The sequence below is a fragment of the Pseudophryne corroboree genome, chromosome 12 (assembly GCF_028390025.1).
Source record: "Pseudophryne corroboree isolate aPseCor3 chromosome 12, aPseCor3.hap2, whole genome shotgun sequence".
Lineage (NCBI taxonomy): Eukaryota > Metazoa > Chordata > Amphibia > Anura > Myobatrachidae > Pseudophryne > Pseudophryne corroboree.
In genome coordinates this window covers 131,843,034-131,863,777 of record NC_086455.1, presented here as the reverse complement: position 1 = coordinate 131,863,777, position 20,744 = coordinate 131,843,034, and the positions used below count along the sequence as shown (strand labels likewise).

The 20,744-nt window shown below is 47.4% G+C and overlaps 1 protein-coding gene across 5 annotated transcripts in view; it reads left to right on the top strand.

The window, feature by feature from the left end:
• Window positions 1–20,744, top strand: part of ARHGAP11A (Rho GTPase activating protein 11A) — a 188,912-nt gene that overhangs the window by 87,807 nt on the left and 80,361 nt on the right. For all 5 annotated transcript variants that reach the window (XM_063948031.1, XM_063948032.1, XM_063948035.1 and 2 more), the window contains exon 6: window positions 18,786–18,923. In XM_063948031.1, the coding sequence (XP_063804101.1) occupies window positions 18,786–18,923 (138 nt within the window). The remainder of the gene's footprint in view (window positions 1–18,785; window positions 18,924–20,744) is intronic.

Below are 20,744 nucleotides of genomic sequence, written 5' to 3'. Positions count from 1 at the left end.
GACCAGTCCGAAGCAGGTATGTCTTCTGCATGCTGGATGAAGGGCTCTACTGCAGCTTCCAGTCACTCAAAACGAAAGCCACGTATCCTGCGCTTCATTCGCGGGAACACAAAAGTTGCAGGGGGTCAGGTCTGAAATATATGGCAGATGACCAAGCTCCTGAATGCGTTCATGGGCCAGAAGATCCACCAGTTTCCTGGACTTGTGGGCAGGTGATTTGTTGTGATGGAGAAGGGCACCACAAACACAACTCTTACTAGGAACCTGGAATTGGCTTCCAGCATTTGCGGCAGGCATTGGTTGGCGTACCAATCCCCAGTGATGGTGTGTTGCTGCATGAGTGGTACGATAGCTACATGACCAGTCTTGGCCACAACTGCCACCATCTGTTTGGCTGCGCATACGTCGGAACATCTGTGGTGGAACATCTCCTACTGGGATCCACTGGACGGACTGCTCGAAAGTGTAGATTCAGGATTTATCGCCACTGAACTCCTGGATAGAGTTTGTTACCTGGCTAGCATGTTCTGGCGTCAAGTCACCTGAGCCTCCTTTTGCTCTCGAGTTAGCTGATGGGGCACCCATCATGCAGAAACTTTGCTCAGGCCAAGCTTTTTGTGGAGTGTCAAGTGGATGAATCCCGATGAGATGCCTATCCCATCTAACATGGTAACCCTGGCGTCCACCTCAACTGTGGCCCGCACGACAGCAACGTTGTCCCTGGTGATGGCAGAAACAGATCGGCCGCAGCGCTCCTAGTCTTCCCATGCCGATGTTCTGCAAAACATTCAAACTGGTTCTTGACGGTGCTTCCTCCCCAAGAGCAGGTCACACACATTCAAAATTTCGTTCTGTCGCGGACCACTCTTGTAGTCGTAGAAGATAATTGCTCTCCAATGGCCTCTGTTGAGCTCCATATAGAGTTTGTGAAGGCAGCGAACAAGTTGAGTTCTTTGGTCTGCAGTGTTGCTTTATATATACTGTTCTGTGCCTTGACATTTCACAAGAACTTTAGTTCTGCAAAATCTATTGCACACCCCCTCATAGAGTGGAGGAGAAAAACACTACAAACACTTTGGGTATAAATCTGTTATTGCTGGCAGCTGTCCACTGCTGGATGCCCGATGTAGCAATTCAATTGTTGCTACGTTCGGGCATGAGCAGCTGCCAGCACCTGCATTTCAGCTCTCAGCCCCCAGGGGTGACTAGCTGAAAGTGCAAAAAGTGACCCTTTGGGGCGTCCAAGCTGCAATTTTTGCGTAGAACCCATTAGTTTAGCCACAATACGGGGACTTTTCTCAGTCATCCGCTAGGGGACACTGGAATACTAGACAGCTGGGGTGTGACGAATGGAGACCGGAGGTGGCACAATATATGTAAATTAATTGCAATGCACAGCTGGCTCCTCCCCCTTTACGCCCCTATCCCTCCAGTTTGAAAAATTGTGCTAAGGAGGTAGAAGTACATCAGAGAGCTCTGGCTCCTGTGAAGAAATGTAATTATTTTTTTTGTAAGATTGCAGGAATGTAATCCCACTCATCCAAGGGAGGGAACATGGTTTTCTAAGATACTCGTCAGCGTACTGGTGACCAGCGGATCCCTTCCACCGGGATATTGATCACATTTGAGAATCCACAGCGAGTACTACCTAAAGGCCTTCCCCCTCCTTCCCTGCAGCGACAAGGGCGTCCTGAGCCTGCGCGATCATCTCTCCAGAGGGACGGGGGAGCTTGTTACTGCGGGCATCAGCGTACCGTCTCCGGTCAGGGGGTAACCGCCGAAGACGCACGGATCCCAGGCGGCAAACACGGCAGGTAGCGGGGGATTCAGATTACACATCCAACGCTGAGGTAATTTAGCGGGGAAGGAGCGCAAGGGACGCCGTGGAAGGTGAGGTGCTGAGCAGGGGATTATAAGACCGTATGCGGCACTGGCTCCGGCTATTATGACTATGATGTGATTGAAAAATTGTAGCGGTGGCCATTTTAGATACTGTTTAGGCGCGCTTAGGAGCGGGCTGGACTTGGAGGGGGGATTGAGCAAGGGCCAAAATCTCACTGATTCTCATATATAATCTCCCAAAGGATACTACTGACACTTCCTGTGGAGTGAAGCATCAGAAACACCAAGGGAGTTAAACAAACCTGGATCATCCTGCAATAAAAGTTGATGGTGTGGGATTTGTAAACCTAGGGCTGGTACAAGAATTTTTAATTTTTTTTACTACTGATTTTAATAGAAAGAACCAGCTGAGTATCTCCCAAGTGTTCATTGCTCCTTTATACCTACAGGCTGTCGTGTACTACAAACATGGCTTCTAAAGCACCAACCAAAAACACAAAAATTTGTGTGTTCAAAACATGAAAAAAAGAGCGCAAGTGTTCGCGACTCCGGGGTGTGCGACACATATCTAGGACTGGACGCACAGGCCAGGATTAGTGGTTCATCTGGATCTTGGGAAAATGCCTTAGCTGATTTGTCCAGAGAAATGGTGGATTTTCGCAAGCAATATTTAGAATGGGCTGCGGGATTTTCTAAAACTATGGAAGAATTCCTGATTAGACTTAATAATCCTACACAGGTAGAGAAACCTGTCCGAAAATCCATAAAGAGACCCCTTCCTGCTCTGCAAGAGGAAGAAGAGGGTCTCTTGGTAGAGGACGAGGACCGGGAGTCGCAGGAGGAGGTATTTGAGATTTCCGCTCCAGAGGAGGATTCAGAGGTCAAGGGTTAGAATCCCTTATTGAAGAGTTAAACAGGTCCTTAACATCAAGGAGGATGAAGTCAAGGAACCTGAGGTTTTTGACCTGTTTGAGTCTCAAAAGCCACAGACTGCAGCATTCCCCATTCCTAAGACACTTCAGGAACAGATGGGTGAAGCCTGGAAACAACCAGATAAGCATTTACAATTGCCCAAGAAATTTACCGTAAACTATCCCTTGCCTAAAGGGGTCATGACGAAATGGGAGATCCTACCTAATGTGGATGCATCTTTAGCTAGATTGTCAAAAAAGACTCTCTTACCTATACCAAATGTAACTATATTCAAGGATGCTTTGGACCACAAGTTGGACACGGCGCTTATGCTCCAGCTGCCACAAACATGGACTTCACACAGGTTAACGCTTGTGAGTGCCTGGGTCAGTAAGGCTGTTGTGGCCTGGGCTGGTTAAATATTCAGTGCAGTGACAGAAGAGGGTAACCAGGAGGAGATTTCTTAGCGGAGCATATCCGTGAGTCGGCCACTTCTCTTTGCCAAGCTGCAAAAGATGCTAGGATAGCATCACGTATTTCTCTGACGTCCTAGTGGATGCTGGGAACTCCGTAAGGACCATGGGGAATAGCGGCTCCGCAGGAGACTGGGCACAAAAGTAAAGCTTTAGGACTACCTGGTGTGCACTGGCTCCTCCCCCTATGACCCTCCTCCAAGCCTCAGTTAGATTTTTGTGCCCGGCCGAGAAGGGTGCACACTAGGGGCTCTCCTGAGCTTCTTAGTGAAAGTTTAGTTTTAGGTTTTTTATTTTCAGTGAGACCTGCTGGCAACAGGCTCACTGCATCGAGGGACTAAGGGGAGAAGAAGCGAACCTGCCTGCTTGCAGCCAGCTTGGGCTTCTTAGGCTACTGGACACCATTAGCTCCAGAGGGACCGAACACAGGCCCAGCCTCGGAGCTCGGTCCCAGAGCCGCGCCGCCGGCCCCCTTACAGAGCCAGAAGCAAGAAGAGGTCCGGAAAAATCGGCGGCAGAAGACATCAGTCTTCAACAAGGTAGCGCACAGCACTGCAGCTGTGCGCCATTGTTACTCAGGCACACTTCACACTTCGGTCATTGAGGGTGCAGGGCGCTAGGGGGGGGCGCCCTGAGCAGCAATGTAAACACCTTGGCTGGCAAAAATACACCACATATAACCCCCAGGGCTATATGGATGTATTTTAACCCCTGCCAGAACTCACCAAAAAGCGGGAGAAAAGGCCGCCGAGAAGGGGGCGGAGCCTATCTCCTCAGCACACGGGCGCCATTTTCCATCACGGCTCCGCTGGAAGGACGTCTCCCTGACTCTCCCCTGCAGTCCTGCACTACAGAAAAGGGTAAAAAAGAGAGGGGGGCACTAATTTGGCGCAGTTCTAATAATAACAGCAGCTATAAAGGGAAAAGCACATTTTATAGTGGTATTCCTGTGTGTATATATATATATATATATATATATATATATATATATATATATATATATATATATATATATATATATATATAGCGCTCTGGTGTGTGCTGGCATACTCTCCCTCTGTCTCCCCAAAGGGCTAGTGGGGTCCTGTCCTCTATCAGAGCATTCATGGTGTGTGTGCGGTGTGTCGGTACGATTGTGTCGACATGTTTGAGGAGGAAAATGAGATGGAGGCGGAGCAATTGCCTATTATAGAGTTGTCACCCCCTAGGGAGTCGACACCTGAGTGGATGAGCTTATGGAAGGAATTGCGTGACAGTGTCAGCTCTTTACGAAAGACAGTTGACGACATGAGACAGCCGGCTACTCAGCTTGTGCCTGTCCAGGGGTCTCAAACGCCATCAGGGGCTTTAAAACGCCCGTTACCTCAAATGGCAGACACAGACACGGATACTGACTCCAGTGTCGATGATGAGGAGACAAACGTGACTTCCACTAGGGCCACACGTTACATGATTGAAGCAATGAAAAATGTATTGCATATCTCCGATAATACAAGTACCACTAAAAAGGGTATTATGTTTGGTGAGAAAAAACTGCCTGTAGTTTTTCCTGTATCCGAGGAATTAAATGAAGTGTGTGATGAGGCGTGGGTTTCCCCCGATAAAAAACTGATAATTCCTAAAAGGTTATTGGCATCATACCCTTTCCCGCCAGAGGATAGGGCACGTTGGGAAACACCCCCTAGGGTGGATAAAGCGCTCACACGCTTGTCTAAACAGGTAGCACTACCCTCTCCTGATACGGCCGCCCTAAAGGAACCTGCCGATAGAAAGCTGGAGAATATCCTAAAATGTATATACACTCACACGGGTGTTATACTGCGACCAGCAATCGCCTCAGCCTGGATGTGCAGTGCGGGCGTGGCATGGTCGGATTCCCTGACTGAAAATATTGATACCCTAGATAGGGACAGTATATTACTGACTATAGAGCATTTGAAAGATGCATTTTTATATATGCGTGATGCACAGAGGGATATTTGCCGATTGGCATCAAGAGTTAGCGCGCTGTCCATTTCTGCAAGAAGAGGTTTATGGACGCGGCAGTGGTCAGGTGATGCGGATTCTAAAAGGCACATGGAAGTATTGCCTTATAAGGGGGAGGAGTTATTTGGGGTAGGTCTATCAGACCTGGTAGCCACGGCAACTGCTGGAAAATCCACATTTTTACCCCAGGTAGCTTCTCAACCTAAGAAGACGCCGTATTATCAGGCGCAGTCCTTTCGGCCCCATAAGGGCAAGCGGGCAAAAAGCGCCTCATTTCTGCCCCGTGGCAGAGGGAGAGGAAAAAGGCTGCAGCAAACAGCCAGTTCCCAGGAACAAAAGCCCTCTCCCGCCTCCGCAAAGTCCTAAGCATGACGCTGGGGCTTTACAAGCGGACTCAGGCACGGTGGGGGCCCGTCTCAAGAAGTTCAGTGCGCAGTGGGCCCACTCGCAAGTGGACCCCTGGATCCTTCAGGTGGTATCTCAGGGGTACAAATTGGAATTCGAGACGTCTCCCCCTCGCCGTTTTCTAAAGTCTGCTTTACCGACGTCTCCCTCAGACAGGGAGGCAGTATTGGAAGCCATTCACAAGCTGTATTCCCAGCAGGTGATAATCAAGGTCCTTGAACACAAGGTCAATAAAATCCTTGAACACTTACATACAAAGGTTCAAATTCAAGATGGAGTCACTAAGAGCAGTGATTGCAAACCTGGAAGAAGGGGACTATATGGTGTCTCTGGACATCAAAGATGCTTACCTACATGTCCCAATTTACCCTTCTCACCAAGGGTACCTCAGGGTTGTGGTACAGAACTGTCACTATCAGTTTCAGATACTCCTTCGAAGGAAGGGAGTTTTAGTTATCCCTTACTTGGACGATCTCCTGATAAGGGCAAGATCCAGGGAACAGTTGGAAGTCGGGGTAGCACTATCTCAGATAGTGCTGCGACAGCACGGTTGGATTCTCAATATTCCAAAATCGCAGCTGATCCCGACGACACGCCTTCTATTCCTAGGGAGGATCCTGGACACAGTCCAGAAAAAGGTGTTTCTCCCGGAGGAGAAAGCCAGGGAGTTATCCGAGCTAGTCAGAAATCTCCTAAAACCAGGCCAAGTCTCAGTGCATCAATGCACAAGGGTCCTGGGAAAAATGGTGGCTTCTTACGAAGCAATCCCATTCGGCAGATTCCACGCAAGAACCTTCCAGTGGGATCTGCTAGACAAATGGTCCGGGTCGCATCTTCAGATGCATCAGCGGATAATCTTGTCACCAAGGACAAGGGTGTCTCTCCTGTGGTGGTTGCAGAGTGCTCCTCTTCTAGAGGGCCGCAGATTCGGCATTCAGGACTGGGTCCTGGTGACCACGGATGCCAGCCTGAGAGGCTGGGGAGCAGTCACACAGGGAAGAAATTTCCAGGGCTTGTGGTCAAGCCTGGAGTCATCACTTCACATAAATATCCTGGAGCTAAGGACCATCTACAATGCTCTAAGCCTAGCAAGACCTCTGCTTCAAGGTCAGCCGGTGCTGATCCAGTCAGACAACATCACGGCAGTCGCCCACGTAAACAGATAGGGCGGCACAAGAAGCAGGAGGGCAATGGCAGAAGCTGCAAGGATTCTTCGCTGGGCGGAAAATCATGTGATAGCACTGTCAGCGGTGTTCATTCCGGGAGTGGACAACTGGGAAGCAGACTTCCTCAGCAGACACGACCTCCACCCGGGAGAGTGGGGACTTCACCCAGAAGTCTTCCACATGATTGTGAACCGTTGGGAAAAACCAAAGGTGGACAAAAAACTAGACAGGTATTGCGCCAGGTCAAGGGACCCTCAGGCAATAGCTGTGGACGCTCTGGTAACACCGGGGGTGTACCAGTCAGTGTATGTGTTCCCTCCTCTGCCTCTCATACCCAAGGTACTGAGAATCATACGAAGGAGAGGAGTAAGGACAGAGGACCCGTGGCCTCTACCTCTAAGAAGGGAGCTGCTCCAGCAGGGACCCTGTCTGTTCCAAGACTTACCGCGGCTGCGTTTGACGGCATGGCGGTTGAACGCCGGATCCTGAAGGAAAAAGGCATTCCGGATGAAGTCATCCCTACCCTGATCAAAGCCAGGAAGGATTTAACCGTACAGCATTATCACCGTATTTGGCGTAAATATGTTGCGTGGTGCGCGGCCAGGAAGGCCCCTACAGAGGAATTTCAACTGGGTCGTTTCCTGCATTTCCTGCAAACAGGACTGTCTATGGGCATAAAATTAGGGTCCATTAAGGTTCAAATTTCGGCCCTGTCGATTTTCTTCCAGAAAGAACTGGCTTCAGTTCCTGAAGTTCAGACGTTTGTAAAGGGGGTACTGCATATACAGCCTCCTTTTGTGCCTCCAGTGGCACCTTGGGAACTCAATGTAGTTTTGGGGTTCCTAAAATCACATTGGTTTGAACCACTCACCACTGTGGACTTAAAATATCTCACATGGAAAGTGGTAATGCTGTTGGCCCTGGCTTCAGCCAGGCGTGTCTCAGAATTGGCGGCTTTATCCTATAAAAGCCCTTACCTAATTTTTCATACGGACAGGGCAGAATTGAGGACTCGTCCTCAATTTCTCCCTAAGGTGGTTTCAGCGTTTCACTTGAACCAGCCTATTGTGGTACCTGCGGCTACTAGGGACTTGGAGGACTCCAAGTTGCTGGACGTAGTCAGGGCCCTGAAAATATGTTTCCAGGACGGCTGGAGTCAGAAAATCTGACTCGCTGTTTATCCTGTATGCACCCAACAAGCTGGGTGCTCCTGCTTCTAAGCAGACTATTGCTCGTTGGATTTGTAGTACAATTCAGCTTGCACATTCTGTGGCAGGCCTGCCACAGCCAAAATCTGTAAAAGCCCATTCCACAAGGAAGGTGGGCTCATCTTGGGCGGCTGCCCGAGGGGTCTCTGCTTTAAAACTTTGCCGAGCAGCTACTTGGTCAGGGGCAAACACGTTTGCTAAATTCTACAAATTTGATACTCTGGCTGAGGAGGACCTGGAGTTCTCTCATTCGGTGCTGCAGAGTCATCCGCACTCTCCCGCCCGTTTGGGAGCTTTGGTATAATCCCCATGGTCCTTACGGAGTTCCCAGCATCCACTAGGACGTCAGAGAAAATAAGAATTTACTTACCGATAATTCTATTTCTCGTAGTCCGTAGTGGATGCTGGGCGCCCATCCCAAGTGCGGATTGTCTGCAATACTTGTACATAGTTGTTGTTACAAAAATCGGGTTATTATTGTTGTGAGTCATCTTTTCAGAGGCTCCTCTGTTATCATGCTGTTAACTGGGTTCAGATCACAGGTTGTACGGTGTGATTGGTGTGGCTGGTATGAGTCTTACCCGGGATTCAAAATCCTTCCTTATTGTGTACGCTCGTCCGGGCACAGTATCCTAACTGAGGCTTGGAGGAGGGTCATAGGGGGAGGAGCCAGTGCACACCAGGTAGTTCTAAAGCTTTACTTTTGTGCCCAGTCTCCTGCGGAGCCGCTATTCCCCATGGTCCTTACGGAGTTCCCAGCATCCACTACGGACTACGAGAAATAGAATTATCGGTAAGTAAATTCTTATTTTCAGCTTCAGCAGTGTCGGCAAGACGTATTTTATGACTCAGAGATTGGCAGGTGGATTCGGACTCTCAATAAGCCGTAGAGGCTATTCCCTTTGTAGGGGATACTTTGGTTCAGAATTGGACAAATGGATTTCACAGGCCACGGCTGGAAAATCTACTGTCTTGCCTACTACATACCCTACCACCACACTGGCTGTCAGACAAAGTTATTCAGGACCGACCTTCACTTCATTTAGATCTCAATCCTTTCGTGCCAGAGCTGGAGGTTTTGGATGACAGTCTCGCGGAAACCGAGGCAGAGACCGTCCCCAGTCAGCAAACCGAAAACAGGACGCTTAAACCCATAAAAAAATCAGAGACTGTCTCCCAAGGTGGGTGCCTGGTTGACAAGGTTTCAGGAAGTCTGGGCTGAAACCTCTCCCAGATGTATGGGTCAACCATATTGTATCCCAGGGCTATAAAATAGAATTTCACTAGCTTCAATAAGGGATATCAGGGGAAACTAGTACAATGGGTATAGATAGGGGGTCCAAGGGAGCCAGTGCACTTTAAATTTCTTTAACTGGGTGTGCTGGCTCCTCCCCACTATGCCCCCTCCCACAGGCAGCTTAGAAAAAAGTGCCATCAGGAGAGGATGCACATCTCTGCAGCTCCAGAGAGTTTTATTCAATTTAATTTTAAACTTAATATTTTCGGGAAGCTGTCTGGGCAGCAGCATTCCTGCACCGTGGTAGTTAGGGGGGTAACGGTCACCGGCCTTACGAGGTGCAGAGCCGCTTTCCCGCTGCAGGACCACCATCCTGAGGGATTGTTGTTCAGCGGGGTACTGTGGCTTGGCTGTCACAGCCGCAGCACGCCACACACCCCTAACGCTGCCTGAAGGTGACATCGGTGGTGAGTACAAACCGACTGCACCGCTAGGTTGAGTCTCCCAGTTCAAAGTGCGGCTGACCATGGGCGTGGCGTACGGGACCCTCCTGTGGGGGTCCCGCTAAGATCCCCCGTGTAGAACTGACACAAAAGGCTTAACTAGCACTACTTGTGATGTTTTAAGCTATGAAGGAGACTTTGCCAGTATAAATATTCATTATAGCTCTGGCGCCATTAGAGGGGGCGGAGCTAACTCTTCTTGACCTGAGACGTTTTAGCGCCTTCCTCTGCTTACAGCAGCCATCTACAGAACACACAGCGCTTCGTACCTCACAAGACATGCTGGAAAACTGGTACAGGGTGTAGCAAAGGGGGGAGAGCCGCTTCTGTACACTATCCTGCTACTCTGTAGGACTTAAATTGCTAGTGTTTACTGTGTTTAGAAACACAGCCTCACTGGGGCTGTGCAGCTCGGGGTGTGCTGGTTTCCTCTCTGATCTGTGTCTTCTCTCACATACAATAGGTCATCTTACATTATAACTGTGTGTATGTTATTGTGCTTACTGTGAAATATGGGTAAACACAAGCTGTGCAGTGTATGTCACCAGATTCTCTCCATTATCTAATGATTCTGTTTCCTATGAACAATTCAGTCAATCTTCACAAATCAGTGAAGGGGCTGGGTGAGAGGGCCCAGAGCCCCACTGGTTAGGGTCTCTTAAGACTATGATGTCAGATATGTCTTCCCAGCTCATTGCTAATGTGCAGAAGTCTCAGCTACTCCTACAAGCTGTTGCAGATTTAACTGCTAGGGCACATACACAGCCCACCTCGCTCATGCAGGTCCACAGAAACGTGGTTTACCTGCTCTGCTATCGGATTCAGATGATGATATTCAGGATGATGGCGATGACCTGGATCCCATTAGTGGGAATCCTGATTCCACTCAGGGTATTGAACCCCTCATTTTGGCTATAAGGGATGTGCTAAATCTCGCTCTAGAGGACGCTGCATCACAGCAGTTTTTACTTTGTACAAAACAAGCCCAATATCACTTTCCATGATTCTCCAGAGTTAGATGACTTATTCAAACTGGCCTGGAAAAATCCAGACGAAAAATTCCAAGTGTCCAAACATTTTTTGCACACTTTCCCATTTGCTCCTAAAGGTAGAAAATTTTGGGAGGAACCCCCTGGGGTGGATGTCTCAGTCTCTCGCCTGTCTAAAAAGGCTGTGCTGCCTACCCCGGTTTCCTTTACAATGAAGGATCCTGGGGACCGAAAGATAGACTACCCTAAAATCTATATACACTGCAGCCGGTCTTTAACAAAGACCGGACATTGCGGATGGCTGGATGACTCGTGCTATTCATTCTTGGGCCACGCAAATTCAGGTGGGGCCTCTCGGGGGGGAAATGCCCGTGTCCTCTGTGATTCCCTCAAGGAGATGGGGAACATTAACGCTCGGACGTCTGCCATGGCGATGTCTGCGCAGGGCCTTGTGGCTGCATCAGTGAATTGCCGACGCAGAATCCAAGCGTAATGAGGAATCCCTCCCCTTTTCTGGGGAATGGCTTTTTGGGGTTGAACTGGATGCATGGATTTCCAAAGTTATTGCTGGGAAATCCACGTTTCTCCCTTCTGGGGCCCCGCCGGCAAGACGCTCCTATCCGGGACCGTCTGTCCAGTCCTTTCGTTCTCACACATTTCGATTTGAAGGCCAGAGGTGCCTCCAATGCGGCTAGAGGCACCAGAGGTAAGTCCAGAAAACCTGCAACAAAAACAGTTCTCAGGAACAGTCCACCTGTTCTTCTTCCACTAAGGCCTCAGCATGACGTTGCCCACCCCGAGGGGACCTCGAGGTGGGAGCTCGACTGCGTCACTTTAGTCGCATCTGGGAGACCTCCTGCCAGGATGCCTGGGTCAGGGAGCTCGTTTCTCAAGGCTACAAGCTGGAGTTCGACAGTACCACCCTCCAACGACTTTTCAAATCAAGTTCACCAGCTTTGGAGGATATGCAAGTTACGTTGCAACAGGCTATCCGAAAGTTGGTCCAGTCCCACGTCATTGTTCCAGTACCGCTACCGCAACGCGGAAAAGGGTTTTACTCAAACCTGTTTGGTGCCGAAGCCGGACGGTACGGTCAGACCCATTTTGAATCTGAAATCCTTGAATCCTTATTTGAGGGTGTTCAAATTCAAAATGGAATCCCTGCGAGCAGGGATTGCGGGTCTGGAAGAACAGGAATTCATGGTCTCCTTGGATATCAAGGACGCCTATCTTCATATTACGATTTGGCCTACTCATCAGGCGTACCTGCGGTTTGCACTGCTGGCTGATCACTGCCAATTCCAGGCACTGCCCTTCGTCCCTGTCAACAGCCCCGAGGGTATTCACGAAGGTGATGGCGGAGGTGATGTTCCAACTCCGGGTACAGGGTATCAATGTGGTCCCTTATCTGGACAATCTTCTGATAAAGGCAATATCCAGGGAGCTTTTGTTGCTCCATATCGACTGCACCATCAGTCTTCTGTCCGACCATGGGTGGATCCTCAACTTACAGAAGTCCTACCTGGAGCCAACTCAGAGGTTCCTGTTCCTGGGGATTTTGCTGGATACCGTGGCCCAGAAGGTGTTTCTACCAGAGGACAAGTCAAAAACACTTCAGGAGATGGTCCGCATTGTGCTCCGACCTGCTCGAGTGTCTGTAGATCTCTGCATAAGATTGTTGGGAGTGATGGTTGCCTAATACGAGGCATTCCAGTATGGGAGGTTCCATGCCAGAAAGTTTCAGTTGGACCTCCTGAGCAAGTGGTCCGGATCGCATCTGCAGATGCACCAGATGATTCAGCTGTCACCTCAGGCCAGAATTTCCCTCCTGTGGTGGTTACAGTCCTCCAATCTCCTGGAGGGCAGGAGTTTCGGGATTACGTTTTGGACTCTCCTCAAGACGGATGTGAGTCTGAGAAGATGGTGAGCTGTCATCCAAGGGGCGCAGTTCCAGGGCAGGTGGTCAACCCATGAAAGCCTCCTTCCAGTCAACATTCTGGAACTTCGGGCGATCTACAATGCTCTGCTTCAAGCATCTCCTCTGCTCAAGGATCACACGATCCAGGTACAGTCGGACAACGCCACGGTGGTGGCATATATCAATCGACAAGAAGGGACAAAAAGCAGAGCCTGCATGCGAGAGGTGTTACTCCTCTGGGCAGAAAGAAATGCAAGAGCCATGTCGGCAATCTTCATTCCGTGTGTTGACAACTGGGAGGCGGACTTCCTGAGTCGTCACGATCTCCACCCGGAGGAGTGGGGGCTCCAGCATCTGGTGTTCCAGGAGATCGATCGGTGGGGTTGCCCACTAATAGACATGATGGCTTCTAGTCTCAACAAGAAACTTCTCTGGTATTGCTCGTGGACCAGGGATCCTCATGCGATGGCAGTGGACGCACTGGCGTTGCTTTTGGCCGTACCGGCTGGTCTACCTATTTCCATTGATCCCTTTGCTCCCAAGAGTGCTAAAGCGAATCAGGAATCAAGGTGTCCAGGCAATTCTAATTGCCCCAGATTGGCATCTGAGGGCGTGGTACGTGGATCTTCTGGACATGTCTGTCCAAGACCCTTGGCCTCTACCACTCAGAAGAGATCTTCTTCAACAAGGACCGTTCGTCTATCCGGGCTTACGGCGACTTCGTTAGACGGCATGGGAGGCTGAGTTGAACATCCTAGCTCTCAACGGCATTTCCAAGAAGGTTATTGCAACCATGGTTCAGGCCAGGAAACCTGTGATGTCAAAACACTATCCTATCTGGAGGAAATGTGTCTCTTGGTACGAGGACTGCACGTATCCGCCTGCAGAGTTTCACTTGGGGTGTTTCTTACGTTTCCTGCAGGCTGGTGTGGATAAGGGCTTGCGTTTGCATTCCATTAAGGTCCAGATTTCAGCTGTCTCCATTTTCTTTCAGAAGAAATTGGCAGTGTTGCCAGAAGTTCAGACCTTGCAAGGGGTACTCCACATACAACTTCCCTTTGTGCCACCTTTGGCACCCTGGGATTTGGATGTAGTGTTGAAATTTTTACAGTCCTCCTGGTTTGAATCTCGAATGATGGTAGAAGACAAGTACCTCACGTGAAAGACGGTGATGTTACTGGCCCTGGCTTCTGCTCGACCTGTTTCAGAATTGGGGAGCCTTATCGTCTAAATGTCCCTAATTGGTCTTTTACGAGGACAGAGCGGACTAGACAGCAGTTCCTAACGAAGGTTGTCTCCATGTTTCATCTGAATCAACCTATTGTGGTTCCGTCCAGTTCTGTCGCTTCTGCTCCTCCGGAGGCATTGGGTGCTGTGCGTGCTTGAAGATATGTCAAGCGTACAACTCGGATCAGAAAGACTGATTCCTTCTTCGTGCTCTATGATGAACAGAAGAAGGGTTGCCCTACTTCGATGCAGTCCATTGCTCGTTGGATTAGGCTTACTATCCAACAGGCCTATATGTCGGCAGCCTTACCGGTTCCGAAGTCTCTAAAGGCCCACTCTACTAGATCAGTGGGCTCTTCCTGGGCGTCTGCCCGTGTAGTCTCGGCATTGCAACTATGCCGAGCTGCTACATGGTCGGGTAAGAACACTTTTGTGAAGTTCTACAAATTTGATACCTTGGCCAAAGAGGATACCCAGTTTGGGCAAGCGGTGCTGCAACAGTCTCTGCACGTTCTGGAAGCTTTTGGACGTCCTCAATTTTAACACCTACAGGTAAATCCTTTTTCTTGTAGTCCATAAGGGATATTAGGCACCCGTCTCAGTGCGTGGACTTTTCTGCAGGTTCTTTTTCTATAGTTACCTGTTCAGCTGTTGTTACCAGCCGTTGCTGGTTGTATGTTCATGGTGTGCTGGTTGTAAATCTCATCACCCTTTCTGTTATCCTGTTCTTTCTCCTTCGGGCACATTTTTACCTATAACTGCCTGTGGGAGGGGGCATAGAGGGGACGAGCCAGCACACCAAGTTGAAGAAATTTAAAGTGCACTGGCTCCTTTTGACCCCGTCTATACCCATTGTACTAGTTTCCCCCAATATCCCTTATGGGCTACGAGAAAAGGATTTACCGGTAGGTATTCAAATCCTATTTTCTCATACATCCTCACAGTCAGTATTTTACTACGGGTCTACTTCAGTGTCCTCAAAAGGCAAGGGCATTGAAATCAGCTCTCCAAAGGTTGTTTTTATCAGAGGCGATAGTTCTGGTGCCGGTACCACAGAGAGGGATGGGTTTTTATTCAAATCTTTTTGTGGTACCCAAACCAGATGGTTCGGTCAGACCCATTCTAAACCTAAAGGTGTTAAACCAATTTTTAACAGTTTATCGATTCCATCTTGAACCGGTAGTCAGTCATCGCAGGGTTGGAACAGGAATTCATGGTGTGTATGAACATAAAGGACACGTACCTCGATGTTCCAATTTGGACGCCACATCAAGCGTATCTGAGTGGAGAAGGACCCCTACCAATTCAGAGCACTACCGTTCGGTCTGTCCTTGGCTCCAAGGATCTTCACAAAGATCATGGTGGTCATGGTAGCAAAATTACGATCTATGGGGGTAACGGTAATACCATACCTGGACGATCTATTGAACAAGGCCCCGTCTCCGAAAATTTTAATCAGAGATGCAAGATTGACTCATCAGGTCCTGACTATACACGACTGGATGGTCAATTTCAGGAAATCCAACTTACTTCGGTCTCAGTTCTTGTGTCTGATTCTGGACACGACTCAACTACAAGTCTTTCTACCAGAAGACAAGATCTAAGACATCAGGCGCATGGTTCAACAGGTCTTGCAAAATCAGAGGGTGTCTACACCTTTGCATGTGGCTTCTGGGGGAGACTTCACTCAAGAACATTCCAGATGGACCTGATCTCACAGGGTCAGGCATGCATTGTTTCTGAGCAGGAAAGTTTGCCTAACGTCTTAGACCAGAATTTCCCTGATTTGGTGGTCGATCCACAGAAACCTAGCAATGGGAAGCGTTTCAGAATCTGGGATTGGATCATCTTGACGACGGATGCAAGTCTCAGAGGTTGGGGTGCAGTACTGGACAACCACCAATTTCAGGGGAGATGGTCCCAGTAGGAGAGCAGTCTCCCAATAAATGTACTGGAACTCTGAGCTATCTACAATGCGCTTCTTCAAGCAGAGAGTCTAGTACGAGCTCGGCACATGAGTACAATACGACAATGTCACAGCGGTGGCTTATATAAACAGTCAGAGAGGAATGAAAGCTGGATGGGCCCTAAAGGAGGCTACAAAGATTCTGTCTTGGGCGGAAATCTCATCATAATTCTGTCGGCAGTCTTCATTCCCGTAGACAACTGGGAGGCGGATTATATCAGCCACCAAGACATGCACCCAGGAGAGTGGAGTCTACAACCCCAGGTATTCGAGGCAGTGGTAAGAAGGTGGGGGTTTCCACAGATAGACTTAATGGCATCTCTACACAATCATCAACTTCTGAGATATGTGACTAGGGCACAAGATCCAGTGGTGGAGGCAGTGGATGCGCTGTCGATTCACTGGACTTACTATCCGGTATACATATTTCCACCATTTCCTCTATTACCAAGAATGTTAAAGAAGGTAAAACAGGAAAGAGCTTGGGTAATTCTGATAGCGCCGGACTGGCCTCACAGAAGTTGGTACTCGGATCAGAAGGGTCTCCTAGCGGAGGAGCCTTGGAGGTTGCTGCAGAGGGAAGATCTTGAGACCAAGATACAAAGAGAAAGGGCCATTCCCAGTTCAGCTATCCCTAAAATGTGAGCGTCAAGGAAGTCGGTTACTGCGGCACACTATATCATAGAATCTGGAAAAGATACATGGATTGGTGCCAGCCTATGGGTTGGAACCCCAGACAGTTTCGTCTTACCAGATTGTTGCGCTTTCTACAAGCTCGTTTGGACGGAGGTTTGAGGTTGGGATCCTTAAAGGTACAGGTCTCTGCCCTTTCCATTTTTTTTCAACAACGTCTGGCGTCCTTACAGGAAGTACAAGACCTTTTTGCAGGGAGTGTTGAGGCTACAACCACCCTTATGTCCTCCCACAGCTCTATGGGATTTAAACCTGGTTTTAGAATTTTTAAGATTGACCTTTTCGAACCTTTTGAAAGAGCAAACCTTAAATTTGTGTCCTGGAAGACAGTTTTGTTACGTGCATTGGCTTCAGCAAGGAGGGTATCGGAGTTAGGAGCCCTATCCTGCAAGAGTCTTTTTCTGATTTTACGTGAGGATAAAGCGGAACTTGGTTCTAAGGCAGAGTTCCTGCCTAAGGTGGTTTCGTGTTTCACATTAATCAACCTATTGTGGTCCCGTCTTTTCAGGTGTCGGATGGTGACAGTTCTCTGGATGTGGTCAGGGCATTAAGGGTTTACGTACAGGCAACTAGTTTCCTTAGTAAGTCAGATGTTTTGTTTGTATTGTATAATGGTCCAAAAAGAGGTTGGCCGGCTACAAAACAAACTTTGTCCAGATGGATGAGACTTACAATTAGACAAAAGTATGTCTCTAGTGGTAAGAGTTCCGTTTCGTATGGGTGCTCATACCACCAGGTCAGTAGGAGCTTCTTGGGTGGCTGCCAGAGGAGCCTCTACGGGACAACTTTGTAGAGCTGCAACGTGGTCCTCTGCTCACACATTCACTCATTTTTACAAGTTTGACACTTTTGCGGCTAAAGATTCTAGTTTTGGCTGTTGGGTTCTCCAGGCTTCAGACAGCACTACTACCCGTGGGAGTATCTTTGGAACGTCCCCAGCTGTGTAGAATTCCAGTATCCTAGTGGATGACGGAGAAAAGAGGATTTTGGTACTTACCAATAAATCTATTTCTCTGAATCCGCTCGGGGACACTGGATGCCCACCTCGGTGCAGCCTGCCTGCGTGTTCTTGTTAATTTGGTTCAATCAAGTTTTTTGTCAGATAACAGTTTGATAATTTCTTAATTAAGCTTTTATGCCATGGCGTGCTTTGTTCCTTTCTGAATGTTTATTCATGTTCCGTCTTCTCTCTGTACATTTCCCCACCCCCCACCCCGATCACGTGTCACTTTAGATGGGAGCACGGGCACGATAAAACAATTGAACTTCTGCCCTTGATAATCTGAAGATGTATGCCTGCTCCAGGAATGCGCTTCTGCAACAAGCGACTTTATAAGGAAGCAGCATTTAATTATGGAGTAATGGTCAATTTAGGTAATCAGGCATCAACTTGAGGAGGTATCTCTATCTCGTGATCGAGTTCCATACAGGGGTAATATGTGGTTTAACCTCAAAGCTGTAAGGTCGACTTCCGGCTGGACCCCATATCTGAATTAGTTGTTTGAACATCTCTGGATGCGGTGACCACTCTGCTGGGTGGATGGCAATGACTGCTTAAGTAATCCGGCAGCCTGTTTTCCACTTTCCGGGATGAAGGTTGCCAAGAATGCTGGTACATACTTTTTTCACCCCTCTGAGAATCTTTGTTTGCTTCATCGCCATTGCACTGCTTTTTCCGCCTTGATTGATGTATGCAAGTGCTGTTGCATTGTCTGTCTGAATGCGAACTGGATTTCCCTGAAAGACTTTGTGAGCTTGAATTAGAGCTCTAAAGATTGCTCTCCATTGGAAGTTGGCTTTCATCTAGATTCAGTAAGCATGGTAGCAGTGTTCCTCAGACAGTATTCTGTAGTTGTGAAGAATTAATGTTTTATGTATTCCTGCCTAATGGCAGCTACAAGCAGACCAAGTATTTTTTGTGTATTAAACAATTTTCCTGCATTTGCCCATTGTGTGGCACTTTATGGAGGACCAGAAAAGGATGCCATTCTGTGTGTTCTTACTGCACCTCACCCACAACTGAGTCACCCCTTTGGAAATTAGGATAGGTTAAACTTAGTGTTTCAGTTTGATGTTTACTTTTATGTAAGTGTGTGTGTGTTTGTGTGTACGTGTACATAAAAGCCTATGTTCAGTTTTTTTGTTAAGTATTCCATTCTAGTTATTGTTTTTATCATGTTCGTGCTCTGAAATGTTAGGGCTATAAAATCCGACATGAATACATCTTTATATACTATTTTCTCATTTTTTTATTTTCCAGGATGTGTGCCTGACTTCCTCCTTGAGAGAATTCCAGGCATGTTGGGAGTAGATGTGGGTGCTGATACCCCTGGTCCTGAGGAAAGTGATCTAAACTCTTCTGGAGAGAGGAAGAGACGGAGAAGGAAAAGTGTTGGAGGTAATCTTTTCACATTTAATGAGAAACATTGCTGGGTTTTTTAAATTGTTTAACTTGCATTTAATACCTATTTTTTTTTTATTTGCATGGGGTATAAATAAGTATTTTGGTATGCATGTGTTATTTAGCTACTAGAGATGTATAATGCTGTTTTGAAAAAAAAACCACAATAATTGCTAGACTTAAATTTATGCTACACTGTTTTAATATTTGGTGAAGGTAACTTACATATGATCTATGTGCTTACGCAACAACTATATTTTAAAAAGCTGCTTCGATTTTTATTTTTTTTATTATTATTATTTTTTTTGGTCATCTGAGATTAGCTGTGCAAACTGTAGCTTAAAATTTAGGACCAAAACACCTCGCTGTCACTTTAAAAGTGTGTAAATCTGTAAGGGCGACAAATCATTGTTTAGTATTCCAGTGTATTTGGGGTAGACTTATTCTTACTGATGAAAGTCACTTTTAATTATTTGAGGTGCGCTTCCCCCCCCCCCCCCCCCCCCCCCCCCCACAAGATCCCATGGATAAATCACCACTTAAAGAAGTCCCCATTTGCCAAATCAAACAAGATTACATTTGCCCCCATCATTGTTTAAGTGTTAGCTGAAGCTATTTTTTTTTTCTTTTTCCTTCCATAACATTTACTTTGTGAAGCATGGGAGTGTAAGTAAACGTATGATTTCATGTAGATTGCAGACCAATTGCCTCATCTGTTTAACCATATCCTTTGTTGGAGAGTCGAGGTGAATACCCCATAGTTCAACCCTCCAGTACCAGGACCATCACCATTCCTGCTGCTGTGGCAATTTGGGATACCAGTCTGTCTTTGATTTTCTCAGGGGTAGTCCTATAGTTCCTGGTACAGGTTGAGTATCCCTTAACCAAAATGCTTGGGACCAGAGGTATTTTGGATATGGGATTTTTCCGTATTTTGGAATAATTGCATACTATAATGAGATATCATGGTGATGGGACCTAAGTCTTAGCACAGAATGCATTTATGTTTCATATACACCTTATACACACAGCCTGAATGTAATTTTAGCCAATATTTTTAATTTTGTGCATTAAACAAGTGTGTGCACATTCACACAATTCATTTATGTTTCATATATACCTTATGCACACAGCCTGAAGGTCATTTTTTTTTCCAAATTATTTTTTATTTCAATTGAAGCATATCAAAGAATCACATCAAAGTACAATGATAAACATGTTCGATAAAGTTCGTCACATGAACACTGATCTGTTATATATTCGAGATAGAGTAACAGAGTAGTCTATTGTTAGGACCAGAGTACATGTATATATCACAGCGAAGTTTCCTTCAAGTAGTGACAAGTATTAAAAACAAATGAGATAGAATGAGTCCGGATCCATGCCCACACCCACACCCCCCCCCCCCCCCCCCCCCCCCCCACCCCCATGGCAAAGTGTTACAGTCCCCTTTAAATTTAACCGGCCACAAACGAGATTGGGGGGTCCTGTTCATAAACTCTAGTTTCGTACCATAAAGTATTGCGGAAACATTTCCATACTTGTTCCTTTAGTGGGTGGGATAGAGTTTCTATGTAGCTTTCCCATGTTTCGAAAAAAATTTCAGTGAACTTTTCCTTTTGTAGGGAAGCCTCTAGCCATTCCATTCTGAAAATGTGAAAGATCTTCCCTAAAAAAAGTGATAATGGCGGGGCTGTGGGTTGTATCCACATTTGTAAAATGCATTTTTTGGCAGCTGCAGAGATCATCAATAATTTTTTAACACCCCGTGCCATCCTAGTGCCTTCCGGCATCATACCGAATATTGCCCATTCAGAG